General features: G+C 44.9%; 1 protein-coding gene across 1 annotated transcript in view; it reads right to left on the bottom strand.

Annotated features, from left to right (window-relative positions):
- Positions 1–26211, bottom strand: part of TRPM1 (transient receptor potential cation channel subfamily M member 1) — a 37797-nt gene that overhangs the window by 9564 nt on the left and 2022 nt on the right. The window contains exons 2-11 of the mRNA XM_074354053.1: positions 25519–25811; positions 22580–22808; positions 20046–20168; positions 19717–19848; positions 18380–18508; positions 16003–16254; positions 14648–14822; positions 11585–11729; positions 9457–9659; positions 8611–8743 (exon numbers count right to left, since the gene is read on the bottom strand). Coding sequence (XP_074210154.1) covers positions 8611–8743; positions 9457–9659; positions 11585–11729; positions 14648–14822; positions 16003–16254; positions 18380–18508; positions 19717–19848; positions 20046–20168; positions 22580–22808; positions 25519–25811 — 1814 coding nt within the window. The remainder of the gene's footprint in view (positions 1–8610; positions 8744–9456; positions 9660–11584; positions 11730–14647; positions 14823–16002; positions 16255–18379; positions 18509–19716; positions 19849–20045; positions 20169–22579; positions 22809–25518; positions 25812–26211) is intronic.

The raw sequence follows: 26211 nt of genomic DNA, 5'->3' as shown, positions 1-26211 counted from the left end.
TGTTACCTAGGGATTTTTGAATGTTACACCACGAAAACTTAAAGGAGTTTAACGAAAGTGCATTTTTGTTAAGGCATTGTAAATGTTTTCCATTTCATTCAAATGCCAGGCACAACAATATATAAGCTTGTAGAACTTTGGTACTAACTTCCAAGAGAATACTTATCTGGGGCGTAACTCTATTGGACTTTCATAGACTTTGATCTATTAAATGTAAGATCCAGATTCATGCTCTCATGGACAGAGTCCTTATGTGTCCTTCCTAAGGACAGAACCTAGACATTAGGAGCCCAGTAGGAAGCCAGTTATTAAAACTTGTTTTATCTGCAATTATCTTTTCTTGTGCAATGATCACCCTTCACCTGCAAGGCAGCTTGTAAATTATATGGGAACATTTCCTTAATGAGAGAGTTGAATGCTGACATAAAAACATAATGTTAGTGGGACAACTAGGTCCCGTTCATACTTGAAGAAACCCATGTTCAAGATCCCATGGCATTCTATATTGAGTTCTAAGACTATTCCTACCCTGTAATTTTATTCCAGGTCTAGCGATCATAGACTTGTCTCATCCAGTCCAAATTTCACATTCAGCTGTTTTCATTCCCCTTGACTTCTTCATGTGGGGCTGCCTTTTAAGTTTAGGAATTGTAGGGAGACCCTCCCCAGGGAAGAACCTGGTTATGCTTCCTCACAGAGATTTTATATGTGAAAGTCTAAACAAAGAACAAGACTCAGGTCTTTAATCTCCTGTCCTCCTTCTTTTTAGGAAGCAAAATACTGAGTTGTTACTAAAAGAATATTAAGTTCTCAATGATTCTCCCTCTAGGCTGCATCAGAAATACATACAAACATGGTCATGCCTCACACCTCCTTGGTTTCTAGAATTCAAGTCATCTAAGTCATTAGCCTTTTCTTTCTACTTTCTGCTCTGACTCCAGTCAGCCACTCAGTGATGCTCTTACTGACATCCTAGGTTGTGTCTCCCTTACTTTCAGCATAATAGTAACCATCCCTGACCCTTTATCTGTCAGATGAGGACTCCAGGGCTAGGCAGGAATAACTGGTTGCTGCAGGCAACATAAGGTTTCTGCTGCCCTTTGCGAACCCTGACATCATTGTGACACCTGCACCGACTAGTTCCTGGAGCACAGGTTCCCTTCAGCTTCCCTTTCCATGCCTCACGCGTCACTTGCTTTCTGCATCCTTGCCCTTGGGCTATAGTGCAACACTGGTGAAAGTTGTGGATTTCAGTGGGTCGCCATTATTCCTGCCAGGCGATCTCTTGGCTCCTCCTTTCCTGCCACATTTCTCCTAAAGGTGAACTCCAATCCTCCCTACTGGCTTCAAGTCAGTAATGTTGCTATGGGGTTCTTCTTCCTCCTTCTTGTGGTTTCTTCTTATGGGTCTGAATTTTCTGTTAGTGTAAAACTCCTGGCCTCCCTCTAGCCTTTTCTTTATTCTTAAGAAGAACTGATTTTCTGGTTGGAGTTTTGGGGTCAGCCACACGTATGATCCTCCCTCCTTGGGGGCCAGCTGCCTGCATGGAATGTGGGCTCTCCCTTTGTCCAGGTCTTATGGTAAGCTTTGCAGAGAAGGCTGACTCTGCCCAGAAGAGGGAGGCTTGCGGGTGGCTAGTGTGCCCGTGACTGAGTGGGTACGTCTAATTCTGGGGTGTGTTCAGCAAGGACTGAGTGACATACTCTAGCACAACATTCATTATAAATAAAGCTGATATTTTTATCTATCTCTGAATTGGCTCTCAAAGTCAGGAACAAGATTGCCATTTACCAGACACACTAAAACATCAACACTTGAGGGGAAGGATACAGCTCAGTGGTAGAGCAAATGCTTAGTGTGCACGAGGTCCTGGGTTCAGAGGTCCAGTATCACCATATAAATAAACAAAAACCTAATTACCCCCCCCCTTAATTTTAAAATAAAATAAAAAAATTACCCTCCAACACTTAATCCTACCCCTTCCCCATCATCTGATCACCCTTGACCCTTGTCTATAACATGAAGACATTCTCTTTTCCTGCATTTTTGTCTTTCAGTGGCTTCTCTACATAACAGGGATCACCACCTCCTTTCCAAGACTGATCTTTCCTTCAGGTCTTCTTCTAGTTACTATCTTGTTTCTCTCCTTGTCTTTCCTGTTAGGGTCTTTTTTTTACCAGCATCTTCTCTTCCTGGTCACTTGGGAAGAGGATGCCAAATAAGATCTCAAGATTGGTTACTGATTTCCCAACAAGCCTTAGGAAACCCAAGACCTTAATCCAGATCTGCAAATATGACAAGAAACCACTTAACCCAGAAAGTTTTGGGAGAATCAGAACCTACTATTGTGGGTCTGGTCAGTCTAAGACCTACAGCCTTAAATACAGGCTCAACTGCATTTAAAAATGTGTAATTTATGAGTTATATCCTGCATACTTTGAAATAACAGACATGTAAAGTAAATTTATGTAAATGGAACAGAAGACATGAAAGAGTAGAGGAAATGAGGAGGCCATGTCAACCACATATTCCTAAAACCTACAATAATACACTTCTTAGAATTAAATATTAAGTTTGGTGCTAAGCTTCCCTAAAGCCATGGAAAAAAGGAAAACACACTGGATTCCGTCTTTCTCATTGCTCAAAAAGAGGAAGTTGAATCTGACAAAGTTTTGTCAGAAAAGATTCTTTCCAACTCAACTTGAGGCCCTGTGAATCTGTGTCAAGTTAAGGGACTTCAAACCACAGGAGGAATGCTGCCTTCAACGGTGGATCTGTGAGAGACACAGAGAAGGGCTTCAAGCACCAACTGATAAGGAGACTTGTTTCCAGTAATTAACCTGGTATGACAACAATAGAGTATTCAGGTCGACGAGTCCTACCTGGTTGTGCTGGCAGAAGTGACTGATAAAACGCTTTCCTCCCACCAGCCCTCTTGGTGATGTGCTGTTATCCCTTCGAAGAGACAGCACCAAGGCCGGTTTGGTGTTGCTGATATTAAGGATTCTTCCTGACAGTTACAGGGACCAGAATCATTTGCATGTTGAGATTGTTCCTTGCTCCCAACAGTAAAATCAGTTTCAAATCCAGAGGGGACGTGGTTGGTTTCCTATTTGATACTCCAGGAGGGAATTCCTTGAGGGGAGGACAGAAATTTGCCTTCAAATTAGGAGACCAAAGTTTGTGTCATCCATTCATTCAGAAAGATTGAGTTCCCGCTCTGGGGTGAGGTGCAGGCTCTGGGAACAAGCAGTGAATGAAACCTAAACATGGTCCCTGCCATCATGGAGCTGAGTCTGAGGGCTCTGACCTAGTCTAAGGTGTAAAGCGGTCAGGGAGGTTTTCCATAAGGAACTGGCATTTGGGCAGGGACCCAAAGGATGAGCAGGCAGAGGGAAGAGGATATGCAAAGGCCCTGTGGCAGGAAGACTGCAGTGGCTCTGAGGGGACAGAAGAAGGCCAGCAAGACTGGAGGACTGAGCGCGTGGGGAGGATGGTGCAGGGGGAGGCTGGACAGACAGCAAGGCCACTGAGGGGCTTTCAGGGCGAGCTAGTGGTGAGGGATGCTGAAGCTGGTTATGTCTCTCTGGTGCAAAATGGATTGAAAGAGCAGGACTGAATTTGGAGGACTGAATTCTGAGGGCACAACTGCAGGAACCCAAGTGAAAAATGATACCGGCTTCAACTCGTGTGTCAGTGTAGAGAAGGAAAGAAGTGAGCAGACCGTGATGTATTCAGGAGGGCAAGTGATCGGAACGTGGTGATCCTGAGTGCAGAAGAGGGAGGTGTCAGAATAATTGCCAGTGTCTGTCTTGCTGAAGGAGACAGTTGTGGTGCTTCTCATGGAGCCCAGATTGGAGGGAGCGGGGGGGGAGTGGATGTCCAGGTTTGGGAGGAAAAGCCTGAGTGTAGGGCCCTCAGACCACTGAGTGGGCACAGTGGGCGGGGATCTGGGTTACATACCCATGTGAATGAGAATTACTGCCAGCCATATCAGTAAATGAAGGATGCTGTGCCATCAAGTCATCAGCCACTACTCCACCCTGACTGTGAGCCAGAGGGAACTCAGGATGGAGAAAAAACAGGACACTGGCCCTAAAGAGCTAAAGTGCACATCAAAGGACTGGTTTCAATGAGCCCAGACTTTTGCATCTTCTCATACATAGAAAATCACTAAATTCCTTAACTTGAGATACCTAGCTTTCTTTAATTAACAGTAATCTTTTAATGTTCCAACTGAGACAGGAAGGAAGCAGGCAGGGCACAACCATTCAAAGAATGACTCAGCCTTTACACCAAGATGGCGGGAGATTCAGCTCCCAGTAGACCTTGAGCTTCAATATACACACATTGAAATACAACAGCTGCTAAATGACACTCCCACAGGTGCCAGGGCAGATCCTAGGCTGACTGTAAAAGGTCAAAGAGTGATGGCCCAGTTCCTGGGAATCTCAGGCCCTATCCCAAAGTAGTTGGAGTAATCCCCCGACTTGTTAGCATACGAAGTTACCCAGCCCATAAAAACTAACACCCCCACACCTCGTGGCCTGATCTCATTTCTCCTAGCTGACCCCATGCTCTGAGGCCACCGCCCTCCCTTCTGGGTAAGACGGCCCAGCTCTGCCTGTGGAGTGTGCATCTCCCTGAGTAAATCTGCTTTCACTCTACTATGGCTCGCTCTTGAATTCTTTCCTGCGCACAGCCAAGGACCCTCACTTGGTAGGGTGCATCCTAGGGGCTCGCCTGCGACCTGGGACATGGCCATCCTCTCACTCCACATTTTCCCTGCATCACGACTACCTGGTCTTTGTTGCAAAAACTCAATATACATCCCGGCTCCTTCCCTGCCTCCTCAGATGAAGTGTCAGATCTGACAAAATGTTGAAATTATATGATACAAATAAATGGTCAGTTTGTTGGAATTTTAGATATACCTTTCAAAGCAGCAGGGGAAGGCCATAAGCCTGATTTTGGTTTGGTTTGGTTCCTGGACATAAGCCCTCAAAGCACCCTGCACGGAGGAGCACAACAAGCGTGTAAACTTCCCGTGTGAACACGTGTGTGAATCACTGGCTCCAGTTTTGCAAGGTGCCCAGACAACAGCGAGGCCAGGAAGGGACGGACACCAACAGTGTCTTTTGTAGATGCTCACCCCTAACCTGACCTTGCCGTCCCAGTGGCGCAGGTCCAACTGAGAGAAGAACAGGAAAATCATCAAGGGACAAATGGTGATGCAGACAAGAAAAGCAATCAAATATATAAAGAAGATCAAAGATTCCACTCCTGGGCATAAATTCGGAGAAAACTCTAATTCAAAAAGACACATGCTCCTCAGTGTTCACAGCAGCACTATTTACAATAGCCAAGACCTGGGAACAACCCAAATGTCCATCTACAGATGACTGGATAAAGATGTGGTATATATATATATATATATATATATATATATATACACATACACAACATTACTCAGCCATAAAAAAGAATGAAATAATGTCATTTGCAGCAACATGGATGGACCTAGAGATGAGCATATTAAGAGAAGTCAGTCAGACAAAGACAAATATCATATGATATCACTTATATGTGGAATCTAAAGAAAATGATACAAATTCTATTTACAAACCAAAAACACACTCACGAACATAGAAAACAAACTATGATTACCAGAGGGGAAAGGGCAGGGAGGGATAAACCAGGGGTTGGGGATTCATAGATACACACTACTATATATAAAATAGATAAACAACAAGGTCCTACTGTGTAGCACAGGGAGCTGTATTTAATTTCTTGTAATAACCTATAATGGAAAATAATCTGAAAAGAAAATCTATGTAAGTATATGTATAACTGAATCACTTTGCTGTATACCTGAAACTAACATTGTAAATCAACTACACTAAACATTAAAAAAAAAAAGATTAAAGAAGTGGCAGAGACCTCTAAGGACCCTAAAATTTGATTTTAAATGTAATCACTGCCCACAGTTCATCAGAAAGAACTAATTTTTTCCATTCTCCCCTTCTCTTGCTCCCCAGCTGCCCTGGTTAAGAACAAAGAAAAGCTACCTTCTCCCAGACCTCCTCCTCTTCCTCTCTCTGGCATTCACCTGTGATTCAGCCAAGAAAGTGTCAACAAAGGGAACCGGAGGGGCAGGAATGTGCCCCCATCCCTCCCCTTTCCCCGCTGGAGATCTCAGCCAAGGGAAACGGGAAGTAGCCTGCTTTTACTGCCCTGCACACTTTCATTCCTCTTACGTGTGCTCGGAGCCCCTGGAGGAAAATGCAATTTGGTAGTGGCCTGATAACCACATTCTTGGAGCCCTGGTCCAAGCATGGTAAAACTCCAAACAATGCTCGGGGAAGGGAGGGCAGGGGGTGGGGGAAGGCAGAGCAAAACCACCAGATCTCCCTTGTAAATTACAACACAATCGCCCTTGTAAAATTACTGGCTGGGATTAAATTCTCATTAACGTCTAACCACCAAATGGAAATTTTCGGTTATCAAGATGGGGGCACTTTATCCTTCTCAAGAAGTCCTGTTTATTTCTGGAAAAGTTAGTAATTACTAGGAAAATAGCAAAGTAGTGTTTCGAAGTTTTATTGAAAACGGACCTTATTAAGGCCCAGAGCTGGTGCAGACAACCCTTAAATTTGGCCGGTAGGATTCTCAGGTGACTGGGTCTAGGAGGAGGGAGGGGGCAGAGACCTGCAGCTGCGGGGCCATCATCTCTCCTGTGAACACAGCAGGGAGACTTCAAGGTGTGTCGTGACTTCTGTTGTCACTGCAGGGGACCCTCACTGGGAATTAGGTACTAGAGTATTCTTCTGAAGTCCTATCATGTTTTTGTTTCTCAATATACACGTATGTATCAGACATGCTCTGCAGGAGATCAGAACATTTTAACCTTGAGGACTTTGGACAGAATGATGCACCAGAATCCCCTAGGTGTGTCTCCCTCTGCATGCTCACCCTTCTACAAGCATTGTTGGTTGAACTCTTCTGAACGACGTTTTATCAATCATCATGCTCTTTAACATAGCTAAAATTGCTTTTTTTTTTTTTTAAGTGATCAAGGCTCTCAAAGATTATGTGACTCAAAAAACTGTCTATTGTGGAGGTTGGCTGTCCCCCGTCTACCTTTGCTGGATGCTCTGCAGTCGCCAAGGCAGGAAGAACAAGGCTATTGAGTGTGGCTGATGTCACCCTTTCTGTCCCTCCTGGACCTGCCTGCATCTGCTCACATGTGGACTCACCTACGTGACCAGTCACTCATTCTGCATGTGTTAAGCGCTACCCTACAGATAATGCTGTTCTTGCTGGGTACTCAGGACGGAAAAGGGTCTGAAATACAGACACCGCCCTGGTTTAGAGGCTTCCACTCTGATGGGGACAGACGCCTTCGCCCCTCCTGTAGTTCCTGCTCTCGAAGGAGCACAGAGGCAGTCATTTTACCTCTGTTCCTCTAGGCTGGGCAGGCGGTGGAAGGAGCAACAGGAGCACAGGGCAGGATGATGAGCTCAGTCCCTGTGGGAGACCACCCTTGGCCCAGGGAACACCGTGTGTTGAGGGCGTGGAGAAATGCCCCTGGAAGTCACACGGCCCTCCAGCCAGCTGTTCTCTCCGTGGACTGTATTGGGCTAAAAGCTCCCACTTTGGGGGCTGGGCAAGAACTGTCAGGGATCTTTTGTTTGTTTCCCTTGTTTGGGTTTTGGCCTGGAATCCTTGCAATAAATGTCATTTTTCACCTCTATATACAATATATAACCATCATCTAGGTACTTTCACACTTTTTTTGAGGAAAATGCATAAAAAACCAAAGTTGAATCAACACAAGAACTGAGAGTCAATGTTTAGAGTTATCACATTATCCAGCAGTCCCACTCCTGCGCATATATCCAGAGGAAACTCTAATTTGAAAAGATACATGTGCCCCAAGGTTCACAGTGGCACTATTTATAATAACCAAGACTAAATGTCCATCAACAGATAACTGGATAAAGAAGATGTGGTACACACACACACACACACACACACATATACACACAATGGAATACTACTCAGCCATAAAAAGAATGAAATAATGCCATTTGCAGCAACATGGATGGACCTGAAGATTGTCATACTAACTGAAGTAGGGCAGAAAGAGAAAGAAAAATAACATATGATATCACTTATATGTGGAATCTAAAAAAAAAAAAGAGACACAAATGAACTTATTTACAAAACAGGGACAGACTCACAGACATAGAAAACAAATTTATGGTTATGGGGGAGGGGAAAGGGGGTGGAGAGAGCTAAATTAGGAGTTTGGGATTAGCAGATACTAACTACTATATATAAAATAGACAAACAACAAGTTTATTCTATATAGCACAGTGAACTATACTCAATATCTTGAAATAACCTATAATGGAGAAGAATCCGGAAAAGAGTATATATGTATAACTGAATCAATATGCCGTACAACAGAAACAAACACAGCACTGCAAATCCACTGTATCTCAAAAAGTATTAATAAAAAATAGAAAAAATAAACGAACTTGACATCCCCCTAGAAAGGGGCGGAGGAACCCGGAGCCCCTGCGCCATGCGGTGGCGAGGGCGCACCTCTCACAGGTGACACGGATGCGCTCCTCACTGGACGACTGCTGCTCGTCCTCCTTCTCCTGGAAGTGCTGCTGGACACACTGCTCCTCGAACTCGTGCAGCCTCTTCAGCTCCTCGTCGCTGAGAAATAGCTCTGTGTAAAGGCAGAAGGGGTCACCAGGTGAGAAACCAGCCACTTCCGCCAGAATCGATTTAGTTGCATCCTTGCCAGTTTCACTGCCAGCCCTTAATCAAGCTCCCTTCCCGTTACTTGCAGGCAGCACTGTGACTCCCGCGACTGTTTGCCACACAAAGGCGCACTGTAATATGCAGCAATCATCTCTCCGCTGGAGCTAAACAGCTCACTTTTTAACACGAAAAACAAAATCACAGCTAACTTGGAAAGTGAAAACGAGTACTATTTTCTAGAAAGCCTTTTGCAGATACTTTATGGACAGAGTCAAATGTATATGAGTGTTTTTCCTTTCTCTTTATTTGCAGCAAATTAAAACATTTTGAAAGGAACGTCCGATTTACACAGAAAAGTTATTTTTAAGAACTGTCTTGGGGAGGGGGAGGATATAGCTCCGTGGTAGAGCGTGTGCTTAGTGTGCAGGAGGTTCTGGGTTCAATCCCCAGTCCTCCATTAAAATAAATGAATAAATAAACTTAATTACCCCCCCCAAAAAAACCTGAAAAAAAAAAAGAACTAAAGAAAATGCCATCATTTATTTAAAAATGAGCAGTATTCTGCAGAGAACCACAGCTGGACTAGAGTGTGTGTTTAAGGCGAGTTCCATGCAGGTATCCAGTTGGAACCCTCTTTCAAACTAGCCCCAGATAGACACTGGAGAGCCCTGCACATACTCAGTCCCCGATCCTTTTCGTCCTGGTCCCCTTCTCTTTTCTTCCTGCAGCGACGGCTGAGACGCATAATGATGATATAGATGTGGCTTAAAATGATCATTGGTGGAGGCAGGACTGGCCGGTCATGAAACGTCATAATCAGCTGATATCGTTGGAATTTCCACACTTGGTTGGATATTGACTTTACTTCAAAGAAGGTATTGCTTTAAAAAGAATACGTTTTCAGTTAGTTGTGTTACTTTTTATTATGATTTCACAGAGCAATCAGAGTTACTGAAACTGAATTGAAAATATACAATGAAATGGCCTGTTAGTGCTCGTTAATACTGACTCCTACTAACCTCCTGTCTTTTCATTGTCCTATTGACATGGATTATCTGCATTCAAGGTCATTTTACTCGTATAAATGAATAAGAATTAAGTGTACTGAAATGCTACCCAGGAGGGAAGGGTATAGCTTAGTGGTAGAGTGCATGCCTAGCATGCATGAGGTCCTGGGTTCATTCCCCAGTCCCTCCTTCAAATTAAAAAAAAATAACTACTATATATATAATAGATAAACAACAAGCTTATACTGTATAGCACAGGGAACTATATTCAATATCTTGTAGTAACCTATAATGAAAAAGAATATAAAAAGGAATATCTGTATGTGTATGCATGACTAAAACATTATGCTGTACACCGGAAATTGATGCAACATTGTAAACTGCCCATATGTCAATTAAAAAAAAAGTTAAAATTAAAAAAAATTTTTAAAGTTAGGAAACTAAGTACACTTATGCTTACATGTTATGCTTCCATAAAAGGTCAGGTTTAAGAAAAAGAAGCAACTCAATCTAATTTTTAGAAAACCTGAAATGCTACCTAGTGCATTGTTGAAAAACCACACTCCAGTCTCCTGAATGCTCAGGAAATTTTATTTCTGATATTTAAAGGTATGAACCGTTCTACTAAACATTCTGAAATATTTAAGCTTGACATTCAGTCAAACAATTAGTCGACTGCCCTTTTTTTTTGGTAACTGAGTTGGTTAATCATTGAACATTTTGATCGAAGGAGCATAATTTTGTTTCCTTGTTTTGGGGTGGGTAATTAGGTTTATTTGTTTTGGTTGAACCCAGGACCTCATGCACGCTAAGCACATGCTCTACCACTGAGCTTTACCCGCCCCCCATAATTTTGGATGTTGAGAGATACAATCTTTGCTTTCCTTTAGTTTCTGAGGGGAGGTAGTAAGTTTAAGATTGTTGGAATCCTGATTAAGCATGTTGTCTACCGACATAGGAACCTTAGAAAAGCCGGTTAACCTCTGTTGACCTTCATTTTCTAATCTGTCAAGTCAGGAGTGTAACCAGATTCTCACCAATGCTCTGGTCAGCAATGAAGATGCTATATTTCTATAAAGGATTTTTTTCTCTCATATTTGTCATCTTAGAAGCTAAAATAATTTTTTCCCAACATTTATGAATCATGGTCACATACTGAACCTATCGTGCCAAAAGGGGCAAGTTTTACAAGAAACTTTATTTTGAATTTTAAGCCATTTCTTTCCTAGGCTGTTTTATCTTCCATTCTGTAAATGATAAGAAACATTTTATATACTATCACAATAATTGTCACAGCCTATGAAATTAGCTTTGCTCCCTGTGGCTCTGGTAGTGAATTAAAGGTACAACCTGATAAATCTTCTCTATCTCAGGAGACTTTCATCTAAGAAAAGATTTTCATTAGGTTAAAACACACGCTGAAGTGTTAAAATACTAACCAAGACTGAATTGAAATTTAAGGTTGACTCTTAATTTTGGGGGGGGAGGGTAATTAGGTTTGTTTGTTTGTTTGTTTGTTTAATGGAGATGCTGGAGGTTGAACCCAGGACCTCGTGCATGCTAAGCACACACTCTACTGCTGAGCTATACCTGCCCCTCAAATGTCCACTCTTGATTTACAAAGACACGAAGGCTGTTGAATGGTTGAACTAAGAAGACTGCGGAAAGTTCTACGCATCTGAAAGCCCTAGTGGAATTCCATGGAAATCCACGGCAGCGTGGGGGGGATTTCTGAGATTCAACTGAACAGCTGTAAAGCGATAAACAACAAGCACCCGGCCAGCGGCTGGGACACGTACTTGAAGACGGCGATGAGCAGGTTCACGAGCAGGATGTTGGCCACCAGCAGGTAGCACGCCATGATGGCTGGCGTGAGCCAGGCGCCCGGGATGCAGGGGGGCAGGCGTTTGCCGTCCTCATCATACTGGTTGTCGCCGCAAGGAGCTGCAACAGAAGTGTGGCTCTTTGTGCTTGACTTTTATGTAGAATAGAAAGACTAAGTAACTGACATATGCTCTTAAAGGACCTACTTCTTTTTTAATCTGATTTCCTTTTCTGATTCTGTAAGCCATAATTTCCCACTTGAAAAATGTCAACTTAAACCAAGGCAATCAGAAACTCATTTCTGCAGAGAGTCTTTCTTTTTTTTTTTTTATTCTTCTTTTTTAAAAAACGTCTTTATTGTGGTATGGTTCCTCTACAGTAAACTACAAATATTTCAGATGTATAATTTGATGAATTTTGATAGACGTATGCACTCATGAAACCACCACCACAATCGAGATAGCTCACATTTCCATCACTCCCCAAGAGATGCAATTTTGAAAGTTTATCCCTTCCTACACCCTTAGAGAGAGTCATTCTTAACGTGTCATATTTGTAAACATTTTTTCATTTCTTTGTTGTGTTTTTTGTATACAGAAGTTTTTTTAAAAATTTAAAAATTTATTTTCTATTTATTTTGACCTGTCATTGACTTATCACATTTTAAAAATTTATTTTAAATTATAATATTTTTATTTAAAACATTTTAATATTGGGGAGGTGATTAGGTTTATCTATTTATTACTTTTGGTGACGGTACCAGGGATTGAACCTGGGACCTCCTGCATGCTGAGCACATATTCTACCACCGAGCTACATCCCCCACCCCTGCTCCCAGAAATTCTTAACTTTTAAGCAGACATCTATCTTTGCCGTTTCTTTACTGTTTTCCATTAGAACGTTACTGTGTCTTCTAATTTTTTAGCTTCAGCGTATGTTGTCTTCTTGATCATTTGTACATTAACTTTGAAAATAATTTTACTATGAGGTAGGACGTAAGGGTCCTCTCTAGCCTCAAATCCATTCATCAACTGTTCTAGTGCTAGATTTGAAAAAGACTCTTTTCTCTCTCTCTGCTCCTTTGAAATGTCACTTTGATCATCTGGGACCTATGTTCTGAAGAAAAAGGTAGGGTGATCCCAACACTGATGAGTGAAGTAAACTCCACAAATTTAAGTCTACTTACTTATCATTTCCTTGTAGTTTAAAAAAGTACTGACACTCGAAAACAAGAGAAGTATTTGAAACCAGTATAAGACTATCAGTAGTTAGCTGAGGGAGACACTAATTAACACACACATTTCATGGATTAGAGTCACCAGTTATGCGTACACTTACGATTAATTTCCATGGCGTAGACTGTATTGTGATTGGAAAGCAGCATTTTATTTTTTTAGTTTTGACAGGAAGGGAGAAAAGAAAAGAAGACGATTGAGAGAAAAGTGAAACACATGAATAACAACACGAGAACTGTTTTACTGTCAAGAAACGCCAAGTGTTCCAAGCTCAGGAATTACGGATTCACGCTGGGAAGTGGTGATCTATTTGGAAGAATTGTACACATTATTAATTCTAGGAAATATATATGTACATATATTTCGTGAATATTTATTTTTCCATTTATTATGAGCAATAGCAAAAGCTCACTAGTTAAAAAGACATGAGGCTCCTGGCAGATGATCATTTTAATGTGTCGGTTAACCAACCAAGCACCCCCTGGCTCCCAACACAAACACCTCATGAGCACAAATAAATACGAAATTATTATGAAATCAGATCAAGAGTCAAAAACCTACATTTCATGGTGTTACTGAAAACAATTTAATAAAAAAAAACAGTAAAAATATTATACCTTATGTCTGGATCCAGGGACTTTTAGCATTTATGAATGTTTACCTAAGCTAATAGTCTTTTGAAACCAAATTAGATTTTCATGTTCTGGTTCGCCACGCCACCAACATATCCGGTAATTGATGCTGAGATACTCGTGATGAGAATGTTCTGAATCACGTTATGAGCGCTAGCAGGTAGAAGGCGCTGTGTTGAGTCGGTTGTCGGGCTAGCCTAGTGGCACAGATACACTGGACAACCTTGTGTTTTGTACAAGGGCCGGGATATGCAGAACCTTTCATTCTCAGGAAGCATCACACTGGAAGTAGCAGCCATGCTATTGTATCAAATGCTGTGTGACAGAGCACAAGGGGCAAAAAATTTCGGGGGGAGGGTAATTAAGTTCATTTATTTATTAATGGAGGGACTGGGGATTGAACCCAGGACCTTGTGCATGCTAAACAGGCGCTTTACCACTAAGCTGTAGCATCCCCCTAAGGGGCAAATTAAAATATTGGTGCTCACATGAAAACAGGCCTTAAGAGCCTGGTTCATGAGCGGAGCAGCACCTGTCCCGGTGAAACTGTCCGGGAAGCATTTGAACTTTGCTTTGTTACAACGCAAGGGACACGTCAGAGTGTCACCTTACCAGCTCAGCCTGGGTTAGAGCTGGGACCTACATTCCCGAGAAATCCATGCAGGATTGCAGCTCATTTCCTCCACTAACATCCAGATGATTGTTGCTAATACAAAAATAGCATGCCAGGAGTGAAGAGGAAATTGACAGCCACGTGGAAAACATGCTCTGAAGCTTGAAGAGGAGGCTGACACAAGGCACTGGTCACCCTCCTGCTTCCTGTCTCATTCGACCAAAATAACTCTACCAGCTCTATCTCGGGGCAGAAAGAGATTCAGGTTGAAGAAAAATTAGGATGTTGGCACTGGGACTCCATTCATGTGAAGGGAGGTGCTTAAGGGATGTGAGACTCAGAAATTTTGCGAGTGGTTTCAAAGTGGGAGAAATGACTGGTGTCTCAAAAATCAACATTTCCTAATCTGCACTTATTTCTTCATAAAATCCTTTGATGCCTATGGCAGACTCAAAAAGATGTCATTCCCCAATTAACACATGCTCTTCCAGGAAGTTGGAACCGATCATCTGCCTTGGGAAGCAGGGAAGAGAATCTTACTATGAATTCTATTCTTACGGTCTATCTGGTCTGCAAACACCTCTCCGTAGATCATCCAGTAGGGCATGTAGAAGATGTTTCGGGCCAGTTTCCAAGAAGGCTCCTCGTCTGGATGCAAAATGGCTTGACGGGCTACTCCGAAGCTCATCAACACCACCAGCATGATGACCACAAAATACAGCATGTCAATCATCTGGGGAAAGAGGAAACGCATCTCTTACTGCGTTGACTCGCGGTCGAGTTCACCTGGTTCGTTACACTGTGTTCCTCAAAGACTTCAGGAGTGCTTAATTAAGATGAAGGGAGCTTCTTTCGGCTCTCTCCATCCCACCATGGGCTCCCAGGTTTTGGAGTAAGAGGGGGAGACATCTAAGGAGGCAACAAGATAATGAGTGGAGGGTACACACTGATGTTTAGTCATTTATTATACAAATGGTTAGCACCTGGCCTCAGGTCCTGCCATGGTGCCTAGTTACTCACAGGGTGTCTTTCTGATATCATCACGTAGGGCCCCAGGTACCTGTCAACACCAAAGACATCTAGGACTTGGGGTGCACCAGAAGATGCGTTCACACAGTGGATTGTTACAACAAGCAATGCGCTGGCTCCTGTGGATACTGTCCTTGTATAATTCCCAATTTTGACCATTTCTGAAGATAAGGCCCCTCGCTGGGGTCAGTGAAACCATGTATCTCTTGGCTTGAAACCACCTGCCCTGTAAAGAGTTATTCCTAAGTGTAGAAAATTTCCTTTCTTCTGGGACTAGTCTCAACACTGAGGTTATAATTTTGGTGATGAAAGAATGAATTGCTGGTTCATTTTTAGTTTCATATTTCCTGACCTGTTCTGGGGTCAGTGTTGCTGTGGATTTGCCTTACCTTGACCTAATCACATGAATTGCCTGTGTCCACTCCAGGCCACAGCACACAAGCTGAAGACTGTCTGGAGTCTGGGTTGGGGGAGTGACCCTGGGCCCCCTTTGTCTCTGGCTTCTACTACATGTTAGGAGGTTATCCAAAATCTGTCAGTATATACAGTAGGCCCTCGACTCATGTCTGTCAGCTGGACTTTTAATTAAGCCATCAATATGTAGGAGAACTATGCTTTTTATTTTTATTTTTGGTAATTATGTTTACTTACTCATTTATTTTTTTAACGGAAGGACTGAGGATTGAATCCAGGACCTTGGGCGCGCTAAGCACATGCTCTACCACTGTGCTCTCCCGTCGCCCCAAGAACTGTGTATTTTAAAGCCAAGAACACGTCCTGCAAGAAAGCAGCTACAAAGGAAAGGTCAAATGAAATGTGCCATGACCACACCTGACACCTGGCGTCAGGTCCTAAGCGCAGCCACGGGGCCTCTAGTCACTCACCATCTTTCCGATCATCATCACGTAGGGCCCCAGGTACTTGTTGACACCAAAGATGTCCAGGACGCGGATGTACCAGAAGATGATGTCCACGCAGTAGATCACGCGGCCGTAGCCCATGTAAGGCTGCCTCTGTAGGCGAAGGATGGCTCCAATCATGAACATGGAAATGGCCACGAGGTCTGTGATGTTCCAGTACTCCTGAAGCCACACTTTAATTTTCTGGCTGAGTTTCCCTGGTTCTGACATGAGGATCTGAAAAGAAATACCCAAGAACCGTAAACAGGGGAGTGTGGTGTTTGAAGCCTTGTTTTCTTAGGATCTTGGGAAGACAGAATTGGAGCAGCATTCCAGGGCATCTGGTCCCCTTTCCTACTCAAGGCTTCCAAGCACTAATCTTCTCAGGCAGAAGGATATCTAGAAAGGGAAATGCCACGGAATCCTCTATATTCCTGGATTCAGTGTTTCACAAACTCTCAGGAAATGCCTTCTAAATTGTGTCCCTCTGGGTATTATGACAGCAGCTGCCTTTTGACTTCTTTTCTGGACGCGTGCCTGTGAGCCCATGTTCCAGAGTCAGCCCAGGAGGAAACCTCTAGGGGAGAGATAAACCCGTGTGGTCCCCCAGAGGGCCGGTCCACCCGGAGGAGCTGGCAGAGTCTGGATAGGAAATGTTTATTTACCAACATTCCTTTGGAACTCTCCCTCTGATAGGAGTCAGGGGAAGGTGGGACTGGAGTTTCTCCTCCTTGAGATATTACCCTTTTAAAATCCCCACTGACTAAAAGGACACGTCCTCAGAGTAAAACTGCAAATATTTAACAAGCAGCGTGCACCGGCATGCACAGAACAAGCCCCATGGACGCAGCTATGGTGTGCAGCAGGGTGGGGGCCTTTAAAGGTGGTACCCCTTGACTTATGGAAACTGAGTAGGTCCTGGGGACCCTGGGGGTGAGATGGGGTGGTGGCTATTTATTGGCCAACACAGAAGGAAGGGATTCACTAGTTCAATATCCCGTGCACTCTGGCTGACAGCCACCTGCCCTCTTTCCTATAACAGGGGTGGGGGGGGGTGAGCTCTTTGGGGTGAAGAACAGTGTCTTAGCACAGGGTTGAGGCTCAGCAAGAACACAATGGCACCAGAGATGGCACGTTAGGCCACGTGGGAAATCCCAGTTGTAACATCGGCAGAGTGTGAATGAAGCCCAGCTCAAAAAGAAAGAGGAGTAGGAGGAGGAGATGGGCTGAAAAATTTTGCACTCGGCACTCCCGGTTTCTCAGGCTCTCCTGAGACTGACGGCATCAAATTAGCTCTACTGGGAAGGAGAGTCATTATTTTTCATTTCAGGGAAAGGGTCAATAATGATTGCAAAATAACAATATTGGTTCTATAATGAAAAAGAATATGAAAACGAATATAGGTATGTATATGTGTGACTGAAACATGATGCTGTACACCAGAAACTGACACAACATGGTAAACTGACCAGACTGCAATAAAAAAGAATGCAAAAAATAATAGTAATATTGGTTCTATGTCAGTTGGAGAAGGAACATGAAATCCGGCTGTGTGCTCTCTCTCAGTTCAAGTTCACTTTTTTTCTTGGCTATAAGCTTTCCCTTTATAAGCTGATATCATGAGTTAGGACTCGAGGATGCTATTAGAAAAAAGACGACCTGGGCTGTATGTCCTCTGCCACCCGCAGAGGTTGTCCCCTTGGAGTGACATGTGGTTTTAAGTCCCCTGTGTTGCCAGCTGTGTATGAGATGGTGTCCGTCCTTTCTTCCACGCTGAGTTGAAAACCTCGTTCCCTCTGGTTGCAGCAGGTGATCTGGTGGTCTGCCCAGAGGCGCGAGAGGCTCTCACCCCATGGGTGTGCCCAGCCCTCATCTGCCCAGCCCCATCCTCTCTCCTGGCCTGTCCACCACTTGCACGAGAATCCCCACCTCGGGTGTGGGGAGGCCTGGCTAGCACAATGTAGTTCAAAGTCCTGAGTTACAGGAAAAACGTCACCCCTTCCATCTCTCTTTCTACTTTCAACTCCCAGAAAACTGAGCTAAAATTTGTAGCCAGTTGAAGTAATTAGTTTATCTCAGGTCCCTGGCGGCACCAACTGCCGCTTTTATCGGCACTCAGACTTGTTTTTATTACCAAGCATCACTTATTTTTTGCCTTGTGCTTTGACTTTCAAGTTCAAATTCAGTTGGAAGCAGAAGGCATATAGGTCTGAAGCAATGGAATCAACTAGGGATTGAGACACCACGAAAGACAGGTTCCACAGCACTTAGGATCTGCGGGACACTTTCTGGCAATAAGAAGCTACACTGAGTTGAAGCGACATTGGAGTGGCGAGGCTGGGGCCGGCCGGCAGAGCATCACCTCCCGTATTTTCTCTAAGGCCAGGCTCACGATATAGGAGATGACCACCCACTCCTGCAGGCAGGGCCAGCGCTCCATCCGCACCAGGATGACGTAGTTGAACAGCAGCAGGTAGCCCAGGTACGAGATCTGAAAGGCAGAGACGGTGAGTGGCATCTGGGGAGAGTGCACGTGCTGGGGGCGGGGGTGGGGGAAGCTCTGAAACCCTGTTTCCAGGTGGACACATCTTCAAAACCCATTTTGCATTTCCGGGGCACTGACTCTCCCACGCCCATCACTGCGGCACGCGGAGAACTTTGAGGCCGGTCCGGGGGCGTTTTGGAATTTAGCGCAAGGTGGTGCGCGTGGACCGTTCATTCTCTAAATGAAGATCTATTTGTTGCGACTATCGGCCTTGTGGGAGAATTACGAAGTAGCGTGAAATTATGATACATGGGGAAACTTTGAGTCGTTTGCCGGTGCGTCTTCTACATTCCTGGAAACTGGAAAATGTTACTCCTCCCTGGCTTGCCAGTTTCCTCCCTGAATCTTTCCGCTACTGATGGATGTGGGAGGTGGGAAGGGAGGATGATGATGACAAGGTGGCTGTCCAGGCACTCATGGTTGTGCCAAAGCCCCCTCAGTTAGCACTGGCATGTCTGTGACGCGCTGTGCCCACAACAGGGTCCCTATCTCTGTAGATGTAGGGTTTGCACATGTCTGGGAGTGAGGCATGAGCTGGAGGGAGGTGGTCTGAAGACGACTGAGCTTGATTCACTCAGAAGATGAAGAACAATCAGCTTCACAGTTCCCCGCTGGCCCCTCCTGGAGTCTTGGGGAATGGGGGAAGGTCGGGAGGGTGATGCTAACAACTCTGTATTTGTGATTTGCAGTCTTTTTTTTTTTTTTTTTTAAAGCTACCTGCCCCTGATTGTTTAAGTTTTTTACCAGGATACAGGTAACATCCCATGTACCCACTATCTAGTCTCTGCGGAGGGATCAGAGCGAGAGTTCTCTAAGCTGGGCTGCCTCGACAACCCCTGGGAAGCTATAAAGCCTGTGACCAACCCCCTCCCCTGCATCCAGAGGCAGCACTTATTTATTTTTTAATTTTTAGAATTAAAAAAAGGCTTTTGGGGGGGAGGGATAATTAGGTTTCTTTATTTGTTTCTTCTTCTTTTTTTTTTAAATGGGGGTACTGGGGACTGAACCCAGGACCTTGTGCATGCTAAGCATGAGCTCTACCATTGAGCTGTACCCATCACCCCCTAATCCCCAGACTTTTTTTTTTTTTTTTGATTCTATCATATCTAAGGATCAAAAGATGCTCAGTGGCAAATGTGAAGGGGCGGCCTTACCGTGTAAAACCAGAACTTCACGATGGGAGCGTTGTAGAATTCACAGATCTTGGTCCCGATGGGGACACTTCTTTGCTTCTTTTGTTCATTCTCCTCATCCCCCTTTCTCGAGCCTGCGTCTGCACCTGCGTCCTAGAAACAGCACAGCGCTCAGCATGTGGGAAACGCCTGGACCCCAGCATCGTATTGAACAGGCAGGCGCCTTCCAAAATAAAGGATTATAAAAATGTCCCCGATTACTGGGGTTTCTAAATTCATGGTAGGAGAAATCTCCACCATTCTGAAAACAAGAGTCAGTGGGTACTTTTACGATCAAGGGCATCACTGACCATATTCTCTTCTTCTTTCTCTTTGCCGTCTTCATTTTCCTTGGATGTTTGATATGAGAAGTCATCATAAGTGCGAAATTCCAAAAACAAGATGGTGGGTGGGAGAAGAATCCCCATTATAACCTATGTGTGACGAGAAAAGTGGATTTTTAAGCTACAACAGCTCCCCCCAGTTTTCCCAGTATAGGCAAAATTTCAAAATTAGGAGCTTCAGTATGACTCGGTGATCTCAGCCCCAGAACGGGTCTGTCTCTGCTCTGATGTTCCAGGGCTGATTGGGTTTATGTCTTGGGAAAATAACAGACAGTGAGAAACTGAAGAACATTGCTGACTTTTTCTAGATGAACAGCAAGCATTATTGTGTGGAATCTTGACTTAAAAAGCAAAGATCTTACATTGAATGGGGGAGGGTATAGCTCAGGGGTAGAGCATGTGCTTTGCACGAGGTCCTGGGTTCAATCCTCAGTACCTCCATTAAATAAATAAATAAACTTAATTACCCCCCCCCCCAAAAAAAACCCAACCAACAAGGAAGATCTTTCAAAGAATTTCAAAGCAGGTAAAATTTTAAAGTAAAATATAGTGAGTAAAACTAAGTAAGTAAATAGATAAATAAAATAGAATGATACCTCTAGTGAAGTAGACCAAAAATGTTTTATAGGGAAATAACTTAGATCTAAATGCTGTGAGCATATGGACCAAGAGTTGCGAGACAAACGTGACTCATGAGAGTAGGACTGAAGGGCTCAGCCGAGGCAGCAGAAGGAGGGTGTAGCCCATGGACAGAAACCCTTGTCATTTTTACCTGTGCTGTGCTGTGTGTCTCTGAGACTGAACTCTGTTCCCAATGCTCAGTGGTCACTTTTCACAATTTCCCCTCAGTCATCCATTACTCTGAATAACACAAAAAGGCTAATCTACCATATACTGAAAACTGTATTGTAAAAACATCAGTAATTAAAACCGTGTGGTTCAGGTACACTAATAGACCCGACAATGGAGCAGACCGGATGGTCTGGAAACAGATTCAAATACACGTAGGTAATTAGTTTGTGATGCAAACACCACCTTTTGTAGTGTGTCTAGGAATTGCATTTCAGTCTTCAATGCCATGTCTATGCGATTATTCTAAAAGCTGAAAACTGGGAATGGGGGTATAGCTCAGTGGTAGAGTTCGTGCTTGGCGTGTGTGAGGTTCTGGGTTCAAACTCCAGTGCTTTCATTAAGGGGGAGAAACAAGAATTTAAAAATAAGTAAATAAATAAATGGAAACGATAAAAAGTATTTACATTTTTATTACTATACAAAGCACTGTCCATGGTACGGCCACATGGCGTGCCATGACTGCAATTCTAATGTAGAATTCTGGTGCCACTGAAGAAAGATGTTCACGGTATCAAAGGCCAAAGAGTCTTTTTGACATTCTACCAGTTGCTCAAAAGTCACTCTGAATTTTAATTGAAATCATAACTGAAACTTAACTTTTGTGTGGTTTCTTGCAGGACATGTTCTTTACTTTAAGATGCATAGTTCCTGGGGGGACGGGAGAGGTGTTACTTACTCGCATTTGAACTTATGTATAACATCAGCTTAGTGCCCTGTGTAGGACTGGACAGTCAGGGGACACATTCATACTTTCAAGAAACGGACTACCTTCATTTGACTGTCCCTTATGATTGGATTACTGCATTCTGATGATTCTTATCTTGTGGTTGGCTTTATTCCTTTGATAACTATGTAAGTTTAAAAAGCTGAAACTCTCAACTGTTCTTAGAAACAAGGAACAGTACATATATGAAACAGAAAAAAATGGAACTACAAAAAAAAAAAAAAAAAAAAAAGAAAGAAAGAAATGGAGTGCCTTCCGTCTGTCAGAACCAGGCTGCCAGTATAACACAGACTGTCTTTTCTTTATCCTGACAGCAATCCCACAAGATCAGTACCCTGTCACCATCATGGAGTGGCTTATCTGAAGATGAAAATCTCTTCTTAAGATAACCTAGTAGTTAACAGTAGTAAACAGCAGTGCTAGGATTTGCTCACAGGACAATTTTCTACCCACTAAATCCTTTTCAAACCCTTTCACAGCTTTGTATTCTCTCACAAACCCCGCAGAATGAAAATATTGCCAACTGAAATGATATGAGACACTTTCAAAGTTGTAAGAGAATCTATAGAAACAGAGCCAGGTGTCTGCTTTAGTGGCAGGGTGGGTGGCCCAGGGCTGCATGACCAGTCAGGCTGGACCCCATGCCTGCAAGCAGGTCACACTGTAGGTTGGCTTAGACCACCTGGGTTCTGGTGCTGGACCCGCACCCTATAGCTCAGATGCCAGGCGAGTCACTTCATCTCGGAGCTGCAGGCTCTCCAGATTTGAGACAATGACTGTCATGGCGTCTCCCTTCCTGGGTTGTTCTGAGCAGTGAATGAAATTCAGCCCCAGGAATGGCTTAGCTCAGCCGGACAGACAGTGCCCCCGGGTGTCACTCGTCCCCAGACTGTCCTGACTGGTTGGACAGCGGTGCTCCACGTACCTTCAGGCCGGGGTTCTTCCTCATCCGCAGCCTTCCCATCCACATGTCGGTCAGCAGCATCTGACTGCACGTGTGAGCGATGAAGTCCCGGTGCTTGGCGGCCACGGCCAGTTTGAGGCAGGTTGAGTTGCTCCAGTTCTTGAGCTCGTAGGTCAGCAGTTTCATGGCAATCTGCTCGTCGTGCTTATAGGACTGGTCAAGGAGCTCCACGGCCAGCTGGCCGAAGTCCCTGCAGGGAGAGAGAGGGAGGCGGCGCGAGGCTGCAGGGGCCACACGCTCTTTGTGGCAGTGCCGTGCCCACAAGAACGTCACGGGCATTCGGACTCCCAGTCCCGGGCCAGTGGGAAGCTCCCGGGTACATCTCTGGAGGTGCGCAGTCACGGGGCGAGGGTCTGACCGCTCTTGCTGCAGATGGAGCAGGTGGACCCCAAGTCTGCCCCTCAGGTCCTGGGACAGAGCAGAGACAAAGTCTCTTCCCTCAAGTGCAGATGGACAAGATGGCACAGGGAAGTTTAAAAACAGCACCCGTGGGGTGGCAAGTTGAAACAGTGGCTATGCTGGGGAGGGGAGATGCAGACTTGGAAAGTGGCCCCAGGAGGGCTGCTGACACAGGTAGGGTCCTGTTTCTTGAGGATGCTGGTCATACTGGGGTGTTCTGTTTGTGAGCCATCATCAAGCCCCAATTTTTTTAACAGGGGTGCAGGGGGTTAAACCCAGGACGTTGTGCATGCTCCACCACTGAGCTACACCCACCCACCCCAAGCCACAAGTGATGCACATGTGCCTTTCTCAGTAGGTGTGCAATGCTTCAATAAGGCATGCTCCGGGCTGTGATGGAGACAAGGTCTGGTTGTCCTGGCAACCCAGAGCTGGGAGGGTCCAATTGCTGGAGGTGGGGTGTGGGGTGGGAGCCAAGGGTTGTGTGGAGGAGGTGACACAGCTGAATTGTGAACATAGATGTCTTCCTTTGCACACGACCCTGATTCAAGTATTTAAGGACAGCCCTGAGCATTCCTTGGTCATTCAACATTTTTTGTGGAATGTGTTTAAAATATGGCCACGTATTTTTGTTTCTCCATTTTATAGACAGTTTTATGCCAGTTATGAGAAAAAGGGAGGAAGTACGTGTGGGGGAACGGCCTTCTCTGTTCCCTGGAGAGGCATGCTTTCTGAAGTACCTTCAGGTCTCAGGTCCCACAGGCTGCAAGGGTCACCAGGAAGGTCCCATCCATGGAGGCAGGAGGGCATCTCCCTATTTATAGAGAGGCTTGACTACCTGACGTTTAAAAATCAGCTAATGATTTTAGAAATCCAGTTGATGGGAGGCGGCGAGGGTTAAGCTCAGTGGTAGAGAGCGTGCTTAGCATGCACAAGGCCCTGAATTCAATCCCCAGTACCTTCATTTAAAAACAGAAAGAAAGAAGTTCAGATAAAAGTAGGGTGGTTCACAAAATGAAGATGTCACACTTTGGCAGAGGTGTCTGCATAGGATTCAAGTTCACGTGTCTATAAAGTTGCACCAGGACTTCCGGTTTCTGGTCCCACACTTAAGGGACTTGGAAGTTGCCACTCTGTCCCCAACAACAAGTAAAAAGTGCAACAGAAGTTTCCTAGAGTCATCAGAGGATTAAGGCCACAGGGCAAACTGCTGTTCCCCAAACTGGAGAAAGCAAGACACGTGGACACTGAGAATCACAGCTTTCCAGAGCAGAACCACCAGCAGAAACCCCAGGGACCAGGGCCAGGTAGGGGGACCTGAACCGTAATGGGCGAACGGCTGGTGGCCCAGCAAGGATAAGTTTGCGAGTTCGTAACTCCAGGGGACCCAGCCTTAGAGAAGTGTGTCCACACTCTTGTGAGTTTTACCTCCGGGAGCCCCACCAAGTTCCCACACAGAAGATGGGAGAAGAATCCCCTCAAATGGCCAGCTGGGGGAGGGGAGAGGGGCCATCATGAAACATGCCCAGAGCCTTCCGTTCTTCTTAACAAGGCCTGCCCTCAGGGGAAACTAGTTAACCAGAGCTTAACCTATTGGTGTTTTATCAGACCCTAACTAAACTGGGGGAAGGGAAGTACCCAGCTCCAGCCCCCTGCAGTCATCCTGTCCCGCCATAGGGACCAGAAAACCAGAGGTACTTGTGAAGGTCAAGTTCAAGGGCACAGGTTCACTAAGGCTGTAGTCCTCTGAGTGCGTGCTTCCTTAGGAAAGTCTGTCTCATTGTCTTTGTGTTAAGGTTGTGTTTCCATGGTTTGCACAAGAAGGTGGTCAACAAAAACCAGTCCGGAAACCCCTCGGAGAGACAGAAGGAAAAATAGTGACCTGGTGTGTGGAGCTGGCTCATGCTCTTTGAAGTCCATAAAACCCCAAACCCCACTCCTGGGCCCTCCGTGTGCCTGCCCTGTTCGTTCACAAGAAATAAAAGGGCATTTTTCCCTGACGCGTGCTTGCCCCAGTAGGACCAACTACCCTAGGAAATGGCTAATCTCACAATACCGCAGGCAGACAGGCCTCACTACACACCCTGCCCTTACTGGAGTCATAAATCCTGTTATTTAGAATAGCCCCTGACAAGTCTTAACCTCAGTTGTAACCAGTCAGGTACCAGTACACGAACCCCCCCCACCCCGATAAAAGACCCCGCACGTTCACCCCAGCGCACACACTGGCACCTCTCGTCTGTGTGGCCCACTTCGCCTGCAGCCGCGTATCTATTCAACTCTTCCTTTGTTTCTTAAACTTCTCTGTTTCTGGTCAATTCTTTTACCATCCACGACACCAGCCCGCCGTGTCCCCCAACGTGGTGGACAAAGCAATTTACGAACAAGCTGTAAACGTTAACTGTGCTTAAGTGAGAAGTGCGTTTGCCCGCCTTCCCTGCCAAGGGCCAGCACTCAGGATGAGAGTCTCCCCGGTTCTTCGATTCCCGGCAGACACTAACTTTGAGTTGTTGTCCAGGTCCTGGGAGATGTCATCCACCAGCTCGCTCTCCGAGGACTCGTGGGCCATGGACTTGTAGAGCTTGCAGGCCACCAGCGCCTTGGCCATGCTCTCCTCGCCTCGCTGCCAGAGGAACACCGCCATCTTCTGGCGTTTCATCAGCACGGCCCAGACCATCAGCTCGTGGAAGGGGTACTGGAATCGGCTCACGGCAGGGTCGTCCACGTCGATGTCGACCTCCTCCTCCTTTTTCTTCTTCTTCTTCTTCTTCCCTTTGGCTGGAGGCTCATCGTCCTGAGGGGAGAGGAGCACATTTTCCATGGTTCTCCCATAAACAAAGGCTTTCAGGACCACTGGGGAGAGGGCAACCTCTCTGTCCGAGGGGACAGAGGGACTTAAGCACATCTATGGTTTCCACTTGGTCTACTAATTCTTTTGAAAAGATGCTCATGTTTATTATGACAAGTCAAACATTGAAAACCAAATGAACTGAAAAGGCATGCTACTGTTGGAAGAGTTTAGACCCCTGAGTTGGAAGGGTCTTTTTTTTCCCCACAAGCCTCTAAAAATGGAAGGGATGCTATAAAACTCAGACAAAGAAAACACTTAAATATGAATCTCACTGTGGGAGAGATAAAGCCCACAGCTTATTTCCTCAGGGAAATAGTCCAATATCAACACTCATTTACCAGAC

This window comes from Camelus bactrianus, chromosome 27, assembly GCF_048773025.1.
Source record: "Camelus bactrianus isolate YW-2024 breed Bactrian camel chromosome 27, ASM4877302v1, whole genome shotgun sequence".
Classification (NCBI taxonomy): Eukaryota; Metazoa; Chordata; class Mammalia; order Artiodactyla; family Camelidae; genus Camelus; species Camelus bactrianus.
This window is presented reverse-complemented; position numbering and strand designations above follow the sequence as displayed.